The 16,253-nt window shown below is 42.9% G+C and overlaps 1 protein-coding gene across 6 annotated transcripts in view; it reads left to right on the top strand.

Annotated features, from left to right (window-relative positions):
- PTPRM (protein tyrosine phosphatase receptor type M) overlaps positions 1–16,253 on the top strand; it is a 796,527-nt gene that overhangs the window by 645,710 nt on the left and 134,564 nt on the right. For 5 of the 6 annotated variants that reach the window (XM_060613276.3, XM_060613278.3, XM_060613277.3 and 2 more), the window contains 3 exons: positions 2,549–2,700; positions 6,894–6,968; positions 12,046–12,233. In XM_060613276.3, the coding sequence (XP_060469259.1) occupies positions 2,549–2,700; positions 6,894–6,968; positions 12,046–12,233 (415 nt within the window). Of the gene's footprint in view, positions 1–2,548; positions 2,701–6,893; positions 6,969–7,198; positions 7,226–11,323; positions 11,336–12,045; positions 12,234–16,253 lie in introns of all 6 variants that reach the window. The other variant, XM_060613283.3, reaches the window with a different exon arrangement.

The following is a 16,253-nucleotide window of genomic DNA, read 5'->3' as shown; positions in this document are numbered from 1 at the left end:
AAGTACTGTCACACACTTTCTATTGGGCATTATATGTTAGTTCCACTCCCTTCCATTCTAATACGTATATAAGGCTCCTACATTAATGGAGAGCAGAAGTATTCTTTTGTTGGGGCCACATTGTGCTTTAATTTTCGAATTTGAATGATTTGACAACATTTAAAAAATTAAAGGAGTCCACATAAAATCTGGATTTCTGTTTTTTCCCGAAATTTACAGTGTCTGGGACCTCCATGGAGGATCCATCTGCTAGAGCTTAAGGGCATTGTGAGCCGGGTTTTGAAAAAGGTTCATGAACAGAGTATGTGCTTAATATAAACTTAAAGCTGTGGGTCTCTGACAGGACCTCTGATTCGAGCTGGCTCTCATGGGTCCTTAATGGGTTTCTTTTGTGCTTAAAGATGATCAGCAATGAAGTACGTAGCTTGACACTACGTCACTGACATTCATCCACACAGATGGAGGATTAGCAAGGAGATAGATCTTTTCCAGTCCAAAGCTTAGCTTTTATTGGTGCACACATCCCCCAACCCCCTTCACCACCAGAAGCACATTCGCTGTCATTTCTAACCTATAAGGATTAGGTTAGAACACAAATAAGAAAAGACAAAGAGGGAAGGTTGGTGAACTTGGCAATGCCCTTCTTCATAGGCAGAACGAAACAGACTATTGAGGCAGGTATCTGCATAAATCAGTCCAAAACAAATCAAAGACATTCCGGCATAAAGGGGATGTTTTGTAAAGAGGATGTTTTGCCTGAATTATGGAGCTAATTATCTCAGTCCTCCACTTCAGTGTTCCTGGGGGGACCTGGCTTAAGAATGCGTTCCCAATGAGCTGCCAGATTCAGAAGTGCAGAGAAAATGTGTTATTGTACCCGCAGCTGCAGAACCTGAGCCCGGTTGCTGCCTCTATCCAGAACACCTGTTGAGAACAACCAAGCTCAGACTAGCATGGCAGGCTAGAAAATAAGGCGGGGGTGGGGTGTAGGGTGGGCTTCAGAGAAGGCCATCACGGTCTGCACGCTGGCAAGAGAAGAATGCCAGCTCCCAGAGAAGCCATTCCGGGTTGCTTTTTAAAATCTTTACAACTTTAACGCTGTCATAGAAGTTATAGATGATTTTCATTTTTCTGTTTAAAATGGATCTTTTTCTCCCACAACTTTTAGTCATAAAAAGGGCAACTTATTAATGCAACCCTTCTGCCTTCAAAGTATGAAATTAAAAGATTATTATAACTACAGGCAAGAAAGCATTTGGATTATGTGGCATTTGGAAATGACAATAAAGATTATCCATATGGTCTAATGTTGTCAATGTCTTACATTGCATTAGCAATCACCTAATATGGGCGTGATTTTGATTATGTGACTCATTTTAAATTCTGCTGTGTCCTAGGTCAATCAGAGTCAAGATGATTTACTAGAAATGGCTGCCATTTTCTTTTGTAAATGCTGCTGAGTGCTTAGGCAGAATTAGAATATTTTAGGACGTAGTGTCTTTGGCATTATGGTGCGATAGTCTTAAACCTTCTCACTTTATACCTTTCTCTTAAGCATCTCTCATTCTATTCTTGGCTGTCCCAGGTACATAAAACATCCTCCGGTAGTAAGAACTGTAAAAATTTGCTTCATCTTTTTATTTGTGTGTCACTTCCCTTACGTTTTTATGGCTTTGTCCAGGTATCTGTAACTTGAGATTATGAGTTTTTGACGGTCACTGAGCAGGATGCAGAGGCCAGAATTAAACCGTGTCTCTAAAATAATGGGAAATCTCTCTAACTTCCTTGACCTTTTTGTATTCTCTTCCATGGAGGGAGGGGACATAGGGACTTACTCCTTTGCTAAACTCTCCACGGGACGCCAACACCTTGAAATTTCATTACCCTTTGCTCTGTTGACCTGCCTGGGTGAGGAACTAGTCTGGAGTCATGGGGAATTTAGTCATGTCACAGCCATCTGAGAAGTCAGGATATGCCATCCGATGCACCCGAGGCCTGAGCTCCCCTGCCCTGGGTAGGCTGTGTGTCATGCCTTCTCCCTTTCTGCACATCACCCAGTTGCACTGCTCTCTTCATTCCTTGCCTACTTTTGTTTTTTAGTTCTACAATACGCCTCCTAGATCCGTCCCTGGATTATTTCAGTTTTGTTTGGCAGATATTTACTAGGAGATCTACTCTTTGACACTGAATGTAGAAAAAAATATAGTAAAAAGTAACTCTAGAAGCTTCTCAGTAAAATGGATTATGATTGTATTGTGCTAGGGCCATTGGTCATTTTAATTTAGCGTGTAGCAGGAACACAGAAAGTAATATTTTAGGCTGTATATTCCTGATGTCGCTGTGGGTTTTTTGAGGACGGGCAGAGGATGTTTTTCATCTCTGCGTCCGTGCAGTTGGCAGAGAACCTGACCTCTAAAAGCCACCATAAATAGATGTTTTGAATGAATACCAATAACTCCATAGAAGTTATTCCTGGACTCAATACACATGTCAAGGCCCCATCTTCCATTCACATTGCATGTCTATATAATGAACTCTTTGTCCTAAGGAAACTAGCCAAGAAGCGGAAGGAGACAATGAGCAGCACCCGGCAGGAGATGACCGTGATGGTGAACTCAATGGACAAGAGCTATGCCGAGCAAGGCACCAACTGCGACGAGGCGTTCTCGTTCATGGACACACACAATCTGAACGGGAGATGTAAGTACCTACATTTCTTAGCTTCTAATACATTTCTGTGGTTCTTCAGGATACTGGATAGTCCTGGGCAATTAAAAAAACAAACAAAAAAATAAAACTCCCTGAAGAATCCTTATGCCCTGTTGGTTTCACCATCCCCTTAAGTAATTCCGAAAACTTCTCTGGGAGCGCTGGATTGCCTAGGAATGGATGATACTGCGAAGCTGGTAGGACCAGAGCAGGGAGCACAGGAAGCCACAATTAAGTTTCTATAAAGCATTAGAGAGCATTAATGAGAAGGCTTTTTTTTTTTCTTGAAGGAGAAGGCACCTGCTTCTCATCAACCTTTTTGTTGTTGAGTTCCTGTTCATAAGCTAGCCAGGTGTGGAATTGCACAGTGAAGCCTGTTCTAAAACAGTTCGCTAAATTGAGTAACAAGTTAGTTGTTTATTTGTTTAGCTGACAGGTTCTGCCTTTATTATAGGGCTATTAGCGGCAATTAATAAGTTAAACTGTATTTGCGCTTCACAAGTCTTACATCTCACACCAGGTGGGTAAACCGAGTTTCAGCTAATACCTTCCCGTACTACCACCTGTGATCCAGGTACAAGGCATTATTTTAGAAAGCTACCAGATTGAGTATATGAAGAACAAAAAGGAGCAGTTGTTGTGTCCCTGGTGATCTTCTCAGAGACCAGAAGTCCCACGTTGGATGCCTGATTCTGTAGTGCATGGCCATGCTGGGTTCAAGGTCAGAGGTTTCTTTCCTGTGTGAAATCCATGCCCACAGACTGCTGCTGATGCTGGCTGCAAAAATTCAGCAAGAGGATGGAACAAAAATGCAGCTATCACCGTGCAGAAAGGCTGGAACCGTGACTGGGAAGCACAGAATTGGGGTCTCAGGGGCTGGGGAGCAGGGAGAGGCCTTATACCAGCGTGGACAGTGTATGCCGCGTCCTGACCACCCACTTGGCCTGTTCTTTTTCTGCAACTCCCAGGCGCCTCCCCCCCATCTCCCAGCCCCTTCTCCAGTCACTGTGCGGTCAGTGTCCACCTCTCCCACACTTTGCCTTTCTCCTACATTCAGTGAGGCTCCAGAGAGTTCTGCCGCTGACTGCTTTCTGTTTATGGTGGCTGTAGTTGCCTACCTCTTCCTACTTAGAGTCACTACATTTATTCTTCTTGCCCAGCGGGCAGGGGTTCAGCAGGCATGTCTGTCAGCTGAACAAGGGTTCACAGCGGAGCCTTGCCCAGCGGAGCAAGGGTTCAGCAGGCATGTCTGTCAGCTGTCACCCCAGTGGGGAGGGTGGCTCTCCTCACCCTCAGTCATTGCTCTTTGCCCTTTGGTGTCATTTTCAGTGTAGGTGACATAATCTATAGTACTCCAGTATCCCACAAACTGCATCCCCTTTTTTCAAAGAATCTTCTCTTTTTTTTGTATCAAATAGTTCATATATACATACATATATATATATATATACATATATATATATATACATACATATATATATATACATACATTTATATATATATGTGTGTATATATATATATATATATACGTACGTGTGTATATATATATATATATATATATATATATATATATATTGCATTCAGTGACCAAATTAAAGCAACTTGCGATGCACTCTTGTGGGCTGGGATGGGAAGAGTCCCGCCTACCACCAACAGGGTCAGAATCCTGGTAGTAGTGATCATTTCTTCAATGTCATTATGAAAGAGGCCACACAGAAAGGTGTTCTCACTTTCTAGGATAACCCATTAATGTTCCAAATTTCCTATTTCATGGTGAAACTCCTCACGCATAAATTTACTAGGAATTACCTGCCCAGAGTGGAAACCTACATGAGTAGTTTCTAGGCTTTTGAAGTTTGAACAACAGGGGATATTTGCCTCTGGACAGGAAATTTAATTTGGCAGTTACTTTTCAAAAAGTGAGAGTATCTGTAGAAATCCAAAAATGCTCAGGCAAAGAGGTTGCTGCAGAAACCAGCATCAGCTTCCATGGCTCATCTGCCATGAGCCGTTATTTTGTGCCTCCTGTCAATAAAGCCAGTGGAAGAGGAAACACAGCAGTAGGCGTTCCATTTGTCCCCCACTCTTTGAGCAATGACAAGGTGCCATCGAATCCCCAACCATCAGGAGTGACCCTGACAGCAGACTTTATCGTAGTGCTCTCTTAGTGCCTTCAAAATAAAAGGCGAGCTGCTGAGGGAGGAAATGTGCAGGAGAGGGGTTCATTAGACCCCTAGGCTTCCAGCCCCAAACCAATTGCAAGTCTGGGTACGTGTGACATCTTTTAGGGTCATGAGGCAAGTAGCTTTTAGAAATGAGACACTGAAAAAAAATGAAATTGGAAAATTTAAAAATAAGCACAAGAATATTTATGAGAACGGGGGATCTGTCCACCAAAGCAAATGGGAGTTGTACCATCTTCTTTTAAATTTTTTTTTAGTGTTTGTTTATTTTTGAGAGACAGAAAGGTACAGTGTGAGTGGGGGAGGGGCAGAGAGACAGGGAGACAGAGTGTGAGCAGGGGAGGGGTAGAGAGAGAGAGGGAGACAGAATCCGAAGCCGGCCCCAGGCTCTGAGCTGTCAGCACAGAGCCCCACACCAGGCTTGAACTCACAAACCGTGAGATCATGACCTGAGCTGAAGTTGAACACTCAACCAACTGAGTCACCCAGGTACCCCTGTGCCATCTTCTTTTAATATGTTATACCAGGGGGAAAATAAATGTGTATGGTGGGATTGGGCTTAATTTTTACAAAAGACAAGAGTATTTAAAATACATTTTTTTAAAAAGTGAAAATAAACACAGCTATTTCGTATCTGCTTTGCGCATGTTTACCAATGACATAAAAATGTCTGCAGGTAATAGGCGTTCTTCTCGCTGACCCTAGCACATTTTATAAGTACTCAGGTTTTTTGTTCTTATTTTCATCAGTTGCTCTCTTTTTTCCTGGCAGTTTACCATAAACATGCATTATAAATATGATACCTCTTTAATTTAGAAAAATATCTTATAAATGACAGGCAGTCTGGATTCTGGTTCTTGGTCTGTCATTTATTAATTCTACATTTTAAAAATATAAACAGAAGTTTAAAAACACCGTCATGAAGGAACTGCTTTAGGAGAGCTAAAATATATTAACGTGTCAGCAGAATAAAGATAACATACAGGTTTTTAGTACTGTATTTAGTACTGTGTTTAGTACCTAAACACGGGTTTTTAGTACTTCTTCCCATAATTAAATGATGTAATTGGGTATTAGTGTCCTGATCCAAAACTTTAGCATCAAATAAATCGTATAACTACATCAGAAAGTTAAGATTTAGATTTACGTTTAACCAGCTTAAACACTTGAGCACAGTCAAATCATTTATCTTTACACTTTAATGAAATTAAAGTGATTGTAAAGCACTAATCAATTAAGATGTTGAAGAGAGTTCACAAACTACTTTTAGAAAAGGAAATATCCACTTTAAATGAAATCAGATAAATTGGATGGGATTGACTTCCCCTCTCCATAACAGGGAGAGAGAAGCGGTCTAAGAGTTAAATCCTGAATCTTTGGGAGGAAAGTTTCAAAGAAAAATAAGCATTTTTTTATAAAGATTTAAAAGACTAATAGAGCGATATACAGGCATGCAGCTTTCGTCTTAAATATAGTGCACATGAAACATCACCTTTATTTTTCATAAACCAGGTCATAACTTTGTGGAAAGTTCTCAGAATATCCAAAATAGGAGGAAGGAGAGGAGTTAGCAAACTGCAAAAATTGACTTTAAATTCTTCAAAAGCCACGTGTAGACACCTTCTCATACCCTTAGTTTAAAAAAAGAAAAAAAAAAACAACTTGGTGTGATGCTAGAATTCTACAAGCAAAGGCTAGAAGTCAAAATAAAAGTCTAATGAATTTCTCGATTCAAAATGGCGGCAGAGGTTATGGGGGTTTTTCCTCATTTGTGGGGTAAGAAAACCTTTTAAGCGATAAAAGGGTACCTGCCTCTAAAATACAAGTGATTCCCTGGAGACAGCAGGGAATGGTAAGATTGACCACATAGGCTTCAGTAGATGTCTGGCGTTTCTTCAGTCAAGTCTCTACCAGTATGGTGTCCTTCTGAGTGACCTTGGAGGGCTGTGTTTTCAGGCTTTGCCTCCTGCAACTGCTGACTAGTTCTTCTCTCCTTTACAGCTGTGTCTTCACCATCATCCTTCACAATGAAAACGAATACACTGAGCACATCGGTGCCCAATTCCTACTACCCAGGTAACAGATTCTTCCACTGTTGCATCCGTGCATAAGCCCTTAGCAATCAGTATCAGTCCACGCTCTCACTTTGCTGTCCATGATGCTTTAGGAGCTTAATATGTGTGATGTGTTGTAACCCGATGCTTTCTATGGCTTTCTGCGGGAAAAGTGGGGGGCCTTTCATCAGTCATTTACTGTTCTCTCTCTTTTTACTTTCTCTGCATTGACCTGCTTATGATGTATGACAGACCCATTTGTGCCAACTGCAATTTTAGGTGAGAACATTTCCCTTTATCACAGTTTATTGCAGGAGTAATTTACAAAGTCAGTGGCCACTCTGTAGGAGCCTGGAGTTCTAGTCTATATGATGCAGTGATTGTAAGCAGGACAAGGGGGTGGCGGGTGGCCTGGGGGGAGGGCAGAGATAATAAAAAGACTTTCTCCAAACAGTCTCCATTGATAAGAAGGGTTAGCCTCATGTTATGTTGGAAATGATACCAAAAGACTCAAATGAACGATCCCAGCTCTAATATTTTCCCTTTCTGTGTTCAGAACTTCAAGTCAGATTTGATCCCAAGGAAAAACACAGTATGTCATCACTCAGCTGTGTATTTCTAAGAGCTGAATTCTGTAATGTGAGGTCGTAAAAGTAAAAATCACTTCTTATTTTCACTTATCACTAAGCACTAAAAACTTCAATTTCAAAAATAGCATTTTTTTCTGATTATGCCAAATGTTATGCAGAAAAATGATCACAGTCGAGTTTTGGCCCCCTACCCCTCCTCCACGCCACTCACGGCCCCCGCCCCAGCATTCCAAAGTGTCTGTCACGTGCTGGAATTTCAAAGGAGCTGATGTTCTCAGCAGCAAAGTGACAAGATGGCACTTTATAATCACATGGTGTATTATGTGTCAGATGTCACGAGAAATGAAATAAAATGTTAGCCCAGTGGGGCAGAATGCAGTGAAAATATGAGCTGTTCCCAGCCAGGAGCTGAAAAAAAAAAAAAAAAAAAAATCCCATTTGTCCCATGTAAGAGGGTTTTGGAGAAATGGCATTACCTGGCTATAACCAAACCAACATGAGCTGCTATTGCATTTGAGATGCATAAATAACCCAAGTGTATCACAGCTGTGTTCTCTTTCTACTACTAACCTTACCTAAAAGGAGCACAACACAGACGACTTCAAGGTATATACCAATTCACCGTAGCAAGACTTTCATCCACAGCTGTTCGACTTTCTGCTTCCTAATTCTCTTTACAAGGGTTGATATCTTTGCAACACAGTTTTTCCCCCTGTGCTTCTCTTTTCTCTGAGTTGCTACGATTTTCACATAGAGGGTCATTTGTTTTCCTTACGGTGTTTTCTGGGCTTAAGCAAGTTTGTGGCCTGAGTTCCATAGGAACTCAGACAGAAGTTTAAGAACGGACATAAACCCAAATTTTTAAATTTGCATCATTTTGAGGGCTAACAAACAGAGCTCACCAACCCCCCTTCCCCCCTTAGAGTGCCAGCTATATGGGGAGAAGGCTGCATTTTTATTCTTTTCATATGTAAGGGGCACAGGCTAATTTTAGGCACCCGAACAATGTAATCTACATGCAGATGACATTTGCAGAATCTTCCGAGAAGTGAAGATTTGCGATTTCTTTGTGTGCCGTGGCATTCATCCTGCAGCTCCTCCAGTAGACGTTCTGACCTTGGGGGAGCTGGAGTAGGGAGGGCTGAGCTGTGCACCGTCAGAGGGAAGAAAACGTTCAGATTGCACAGCAGGATTAAGATAAGCTTATTAAACAAATATCATTTTTTAAAGTCGCTGCTTTGTTATTACAAACACTAATGACATCTTTTAAACTTGGTTAGGCTTCTCTACCAAAAGGGAATCACTTGAACAGACAATTCAAGTAGCAAACATGATGTACGTTTGTGAAAAGTAAGTCAGCCAGATTGACAAGTAAGTGTGATCACGTCTGGCTTACGTATGTACCAATGCAGCACACGGCAGTGCTTGCGAACCGTTCCCCCCACGAGTTTGGTGCAAATGTGAGTCTGTATATCCCATAGTAAGCATTAATGAGGTTATCCCTTGACACCATGGGAAGAAGATAAGCTGTACATCTACTCTGGCACATTTGGGGAACAACGCTATTGCAATTTACAATTAAGACGAGCAAATGCTCACAAAATTTTTGTGACTTGGAGCTTGGCACCCTAAAATCCTCTGTTATCTCCACCTTTTATTCTTATGTGCTGCGGTGCCCAGCTTAACGTACAGAGTTTTAGTACGCCTTTACATCATTGTCTTGCCAAGACAAAAAGAGAGACAGAGAGAGAGTAAGGGAGAGAGAGGGAGAAAGATTGATAGGTAGATAGATAGACAGATAACAATTGACAGATATAGACCTTTCTCGGTAAATAAATGCTAATAGATACTGATATCAGGGTAAGTAAATATAATAGCACTCAGAAACATAGCACTCATTTCAATTCCAGTTCTTTCAGCTGGTTTGTTGAGAATTCAAGATAATCTATTAAAGGATATAGGTAGAATTAATTCACAGTTCTTCAAAAACCATCAGAACTGTTAGTGAGAAGCTGTGTTCCTGATTTCCTCTTAGGCAAAATTTGTAACTGAAAAACATTGTTAGTGGATAATTTTTAGGCAAACACAGGAAATCAGTGACAAATAATATATATGTTATCAGTGATCATTCTTTTTAAAAATCACTAATTAAATCGCTAATTTTAATCACGAATCACTAATTTTGGTAGAATCAAAAATTTCTAATAGGGTAGGTGACCCAGTTTCGTAACACATATGGCACAAGAAACCTTCTATTCCCCCCTCGATATCTATGTACTCGATAATAGCACTCATTTCTTAGATGGCCTCGGTAGCGTTTAAATGCGTAAAGATGGGTCCGCACGCTAGTTATGAGGCCAAGATCATAATGCAGCGGGGGTGGGGGCGGGGTGGTGACGAGCATAATGGTAACAGTGGTTGTCGCTCTGGGAATTAAACCTTCCAAGAATGCCTGGCCCTAGGACCAGAGTTGTGTGGGAAGTTTAGAAGGTCAGTCCACAATGGAGGCCATTTAATTATGTTCCTCCCAAAAGGTACAGAACTGAGAGAAGGAGAGATGCACAGGGGGGAAGCTAATTAATGTTCCATTTATTTTAGTATAAAGAACAGGACTTCCTGCTGGAGTGGCTAAAAAGCTCCACGGGCTCAGTACTTCAGCAGGGACCCTGCACCCCCTTGATGAGCTTGGCAGTCGCCAGCAAGCAAATGTGATGTGAAAACATCCCGGCTTACTCGCGGCTGTCCTAATAAAATGGGAACATCCGAGTGGCTACATTTCAAAGCAAATCCAAATGAGAGACCAACTCATAAAATCAACTTACCACCCTTTTTTATTTTGTCTTTGTGTCTTTAGCCACCTTGTAGTGACCCAGGTGCCATTTCAGCAACAGCAACATAACTACACTTGTGTCCCACCTTTCATACCATGCATCCCCAGGTGCTTTGCAATGCAGATAGTACTGAGGTTTGAAAACCAGGCCCAGCTAACCGAGTGTCCTTGAGCTAAATTTCCTTTGGAGCTGAATCTCAGTTAAAAAAAATAAAAAAGGAAAGAAAGAAAGAAAGAATACCCATGGCTGAATTCCCTATATGGATAAACAATCTGGTAATTTTTTTTAAAAAATGAACATACCCGTTTTTTATGTATGTTTTAATTCTTTATACCTGAACTCAATTTTGATTTAACATTCTCGTTTTAAGTGAAGGGAGCATTGTATTTTGTGAGACACATCCTCAGTCACAAAACGGCTAAAGGGATTCAGCACTATAATGAGCTAACCTGTAGCACGTCCAACTCTTAATCTAATAGCACCTTCCTGCGTAAGACTTTTTTTTTTTTTCAAAGCTACAATTTCTGCAGTTCATTAATCTAATTTGCTAGGAGTCTTCCATTAAAATATAGCCTCTTTAGGCTTATTTGACCAAATTTTGACATTAGTTCTGTCGTACCATTTGGTTTGACCTGTTCGAGGAATTTAAATGAGAAAATGTGTCAAGTACAAATAAGACTTTTATCTAGTCGTTACTTAGTTCATGGGGGATAAAAAAGCGATTATGATACTATTTTAGCCTCCTTTTTGTTATTGAGTGTTTCAATAAGACACCCCCATCCTAACGTGATGGGAGACTTGAGGCTTTGACCTCTGATCACCTACGAAGAGAAAACTTAACTATAAAAGTAAAGCACAGAATTAAAACGACCTGTAATTATTCACACAGTACTATTGCTTATGCCCTGTTTCCTTTTTCTCCTCCTCTTTTCTCCTGATATGTACCTTCTTAAAAGTGCCAATAAATGGTAAGTTCCCCCATTCGCCCACGGAAAAGGTGTGGAGGGATCGGGAGTGTGTGTCTTATCTGTAGATTCGGACAAAGCCAGCTGGTTCTGCTGCGTGCCGGCCTGCATGTTAGCTCTTGTAGAACATTCCATGTGTGATGTGCTGGTCCACAGTCTTCTGTCAAGCTTTCCGTCACTGGCGCATGCAAGGGACCCATCAGACCCAGTTCCGTTTTCGATTTCCGCTTTCCTTGGATTTCATGTGTCGAGTTCATGTTTTCATCGCTAGCTTTATAAGCCAACCCATTCTGTGCACTTTTATTTTGCTCACGGAACATTTGTACGGAGTTTGTTTACTTCATCATACAAACTGGTCAACGGATCTTTGGAAGAATAAATACAAGGCTGGCTTCGCGCCAGGCCTTGGTGAAGTTTCAGGCTGAAACTTCCATAAACCTCAGCACCCAAAGGCTGAAGGGTTCCTCCCAACTAGCTCTGTGAAAGCGATATATCGTTTGGACTGCTTTGTAAAAACGGAGATCTCTGCCTCATGCCTATCAGTATCGCCAATCCCATTCAGGTTTCTAAACATTTAACTTTCCTCTTTGGCTGGGCCACCACCGTAGGGACTGTGGTGGCCGTAGGTGGAAGGGATGGCGCCGGCAGCTTCTTCGCGTTCTCGGGGGCCCCGCTGGGCCTCCCTCACGCCCTTCATGGCCTTCTCTTCCCAGACGAAAGCCACACGATGGCCAGCGACACCAGCAGCCTGGTGCAGTCCCATACTTACAAGAAGCGCGAGCCGGCCGACGTGCCCTACCAGACCGGGCAGCTTCACCCCGCCATCCGCGTGGCAGACCTGCTCCAACACATCACGCAGATGAAGTGTGCCGAGGGTTACGGCTTCAAGGAGGAATACGAGGTGAGAGCCAGCTCCGCGCGCGGGGCTCCTTCTGGGCCCCCCGGGCCTGCTGCCAGGCACTGTGCTCCCCACTGCTGCAGCGGGGCGACGGGACCCTGTATTTCATCCAGACACCCGTTTCGACCTGGCGATGAGACTTACTGCTGGGAAGGTAACGTACGTAAAATGCAGAGAGGAGGGAGGATCCCTTTCCCTTGTTCCCCAGAAGCGCAGCAAGAACAGAGGCCTGCCAGGGTCTCTCCCCCCATTCGTGATTATCCTTCTTGGCTTTTTGTGTGATTAAGAATGATGTGAAGTTCCTAATGCTGTTGTGCTGGCTGTCCGGGAAGAAACTGTCCCCTTAACACAATTACAGGCCAACCAGTGATGTCATGTGCTGGAGACGAGACCACAGTGAAGGGACTGGCTCGTGTCACGGCTGTGACAGCTCTTGTCCCTCCAGCCCAGAGAGCATGTGGCTGTAGCGGGATCTAGGGCAGGCAGCTTTCAGGAGCATCTCCAGGCATGGTGACATGCTCCTACCTTACCTGAAATGCAGGGCTGTCTTTACCACCTCCGTCGTTAGCTAATTCCTTCCGTTGGCAAGTCATTCAGGAACCGGAGACAATTAACTGATCTGAAGAAACCTGTTTCAAAGAGGCGAACCATCACTGGAGTGTGTGTTGGGCAGGGCAGGGGGAGCGGGGGTTGGGCTGGTGAGGGGGAGGACTTCTCTGTGTACCTTAGTGAGTAAAATTAGTTCACACTCATTGGTGAAGAGAAAGTAGCAGCATACATACAATAAAAACAAGGTTATATATGCGTCGTAGCTTTTTACGTTTTAGAATGCGTTTCTGGTACTGCCTTTACCTAACCACCTCAAAGCTGCGAAACGTTCTGTCTGGAATTAAGAGTATTTTAGGGGCGCCTGGGTGGCTCAGTGGGTTGAGCGTCTGTCTCTTGACTTTGGCTCGGGTCGTGATCCCAGAGTCATGGGACCAAGCCCCGCGTTGGAGTTCAGCACAGAGCCTGCTTAAGATGCTTTCTTTCCCCCTCTGCCCCTCTCCCTCACTCTCGCACTCTCTCTCTCTAAGAGAAAAATAAAAAGAGTATTTTAAACATCACTTCCTCCCGCCTCTTACCCTACGAGTTTCAAACTCTGCTTCTTTCAACTCTCAGGGACCTCATGATACTTCCTTTCATGCCCCAGATGCTGCGTTGTCTTGAGTTTAGCTCCGTTTCTCAGCTGAGTTGCCCAAGATTTCACTACAGCTGCCAGAGCTGCCCCACTGCTCTGCTTCTTTAAGACTGGCTCTTTAGGCCAATGCGGACAAATGGACAGACACACACGCTCCGCTCTACTGACAAGGGCATCCTCGTGTGTTCCCAGTGACCTCGGCTCAGAAGGCTGCTGAGCCACAGAGACTAATGCAAACCAGGCCTTGAGGGTTGGATTTCAGTCCAGGCGGTAGTTTCAGATAAAGTTCTGCATTTTAGCAACCCTGAAATTCTTACATCTACCTTTAGCAATTTAACTTCTAACTCGGTGAAACTGACTGCCTTTGCATATTTCCTCATGCACTTTTAAAGGCTAGCTTAGGAATTAATAGGATTAAGAATAAGGCTTCCAAAAGCATGAATATCTTATGAAAGACAAAATTAGGTTAGGGAGAAAATAGAAGCCTAACAAACAGAGATAATGTCTCAGTTCTCTCCAATATTCTGAATGCGTACGTTGCTCAAATGTTTATTAAAGATGTTAATGTCAAAGAGATTAGTTATAGGCTCAAATAACAATTCATAAAATAACCTGAGTCCAATTTTTCATGAACTGTATCAAAATACCTCGAGACTTCCTGTAACACACTGTAGATGATGCCTATTTGAAAGTGCACAAAAAAATCATTTCCCATTCATATTTCCTGAAGAAATATGATTTATAAGTGCAAACTAAAACAGCAGATACTCATTTTAAACCTATTATAATTGATGATTTATTAAGGATTGCTACACTCTGAAATAAAATGTTGTATTAATTACATTTCAAAGAACTTTTTTTTTTCTCTACATTCAGTGGATCAGAGAAGACTGCTGAAAAGTAACGTATATGTATACCAGATCATCCCACTGCACACCTTAAACTTACACAATGTTACATGTCAACTATATCTCAATAAACTGGGGGTAGAGATGCTTTCAAATACTTTTAAACACCCAAACCATTACCAGTTGGTTGGGTTCTTTTAAAGAAGGAAAGAAGAAGAAAGGGAAGAAAATTTAAAAGAACCTACACTAGCGAGGGAAGCAGGAACAAACAGGAAGGTATTATGGGGAGAGTTGCAAAACAGAGAGTTCTCTTGGGGATAATCCTAGCACTCTGTAACTTTCAGGTTAAGTCTCCCCACCTCCCGCTGCCACCATGGGGTGGCGCGGTGTGAGGGTGGGGCGCTGACATAGGAGAGGGGGCCGTGGCAGGACACGCACAAGGCATGTGACACTTGTGCAGGGGTACCCATATGCGGGGTGCTGCAGGGACGAGGGTCACCCCCTGGGCATCCCACCCGAAGTCCTGCCCTGGCCACCCTTCCTGGTGCATCGCTGAATCCTGTGCCCTCATGTTTTTCGAGGCACAACTGAACATACAGGAATCAACAGGGCAGGGCAAGGTCCCGGTTACAGTTACCTTGCTTTACTTTCTCAATCCTCAGGGGACATTTACTCTAGCGTGAACCTGGAAAACCCTTAAGCGTGTATTTTTCTGAGTTTATTTGGCTTTTAGAACTCTAATGCAACACACCTCTGTGAACCACGTGGTCAAGTATGCATTCTTTCGTTTTATCGACTCCGAAAGTCAGGAGTGCCCTGTCTGCCTGGTGTGGTGTCAACTCTCACAGATCGAGTCCTGAGAAGCTATGGTTTGGGACACAGGCTCTGGTGCCGGACTGCCTGTATTCCAGCCCAGCTCTGCTTCTTTTTGGCTGTGTGACCTCGGGCAAGCTACATAACCTCTCTGGGCTTTAGTTTCCTCATCCATAAAATGGAATAACTATAGTGTCAACCCCATAAGCTTGTTGTGGGGAGTAACTCATTTAGCATCATAAGTACTAGAATTGAATCCAGCACTTAGTTGAAGGTTTAACTAGTAAAAGAGAAACATACTAACTCATAAGTAAGGTCCAAGAGAAGACTTCACACAATGGGCTTTACAGGGAGACTGTGTCATTTTTGTGGCTTCAGTCCATCTCTGTCATTTCTTGTGGTCAGCACTCTGAGGATAGAATGAGCCAATCACTTTATGGCACAGTACATTTTCGCTTCATCTATAACACTAGGTGGATTCCTTATCATGTTTGAGGTATCATCAAAAGTTCCCATTAAATGGGGGCACTTGGATGGCTCAGTCAGTTAAGTGTCCGACTCCTGGTTTCGGCTCAGATCATGATCTCACGGTTTCTTGAGTTCAATCCCCACAATGGGCTCTGTGCTGACAGCGCAGAGCCTGCTTGGGATTCTCTCTTTCCCTCTCTCTCTGCCCCTCCCCTGCTCACACTGTCTCTGTCTCTCTCAAATAAATAAACTTTACACTTGATCTTAGCCAAAAGGCCGAGAAGCGATCAAATAAATAAACTTTAAAAAAAGTTCCCATTAAAAAGTAACTTAAGGAAGTAGGTAGGTTTGATTCTGTGGACAAAGGCTTTGAGAAAATAAGTATTTCAAAATATGTGCTGTCACCTTTTGTTGCTTAAAGAGTATTTTCATATCAAAATTAGGAAAGTCCTAGGGAATGGTGTGACTACAGACCACAAAATGCTCTTTATTTTTAAAAATGTTTCCGGTGGTGTCTTTGGCAGCCAAAGATGGAGGAGGAGCGGTTAATTCAACAAGTTGCTGCACTCATTAATTCACCAGCGTGTACTAAGCCAGTGCTGTGAATCTGATGCTGCTGGGTGCTGGGGATGTGAAAAACTTCCTGCCCTGCCAATGGGAAGCTCACTGCGCTGGAGGAAGCAGCCATGCAGGGACCGTGGCGCGGCCATCAGG

The sequence above is a fragment of the Panthera onca genome, chromosome D3 (assembly GCF_046562875.1).
Source record: "Panthera onca isolate mPanOnc1 chromosome D3, mPanOnc1 haplotype 2, whole genome shotgun sequence".
NCBI lineage: Eukaryota > Metazoa > Chordata > Mammalia > Carnivora > Felidae > Panthera > Panthera onca.
This window is presented reverse-complemented; position numbering and strand designations above follow the sequence as displayed.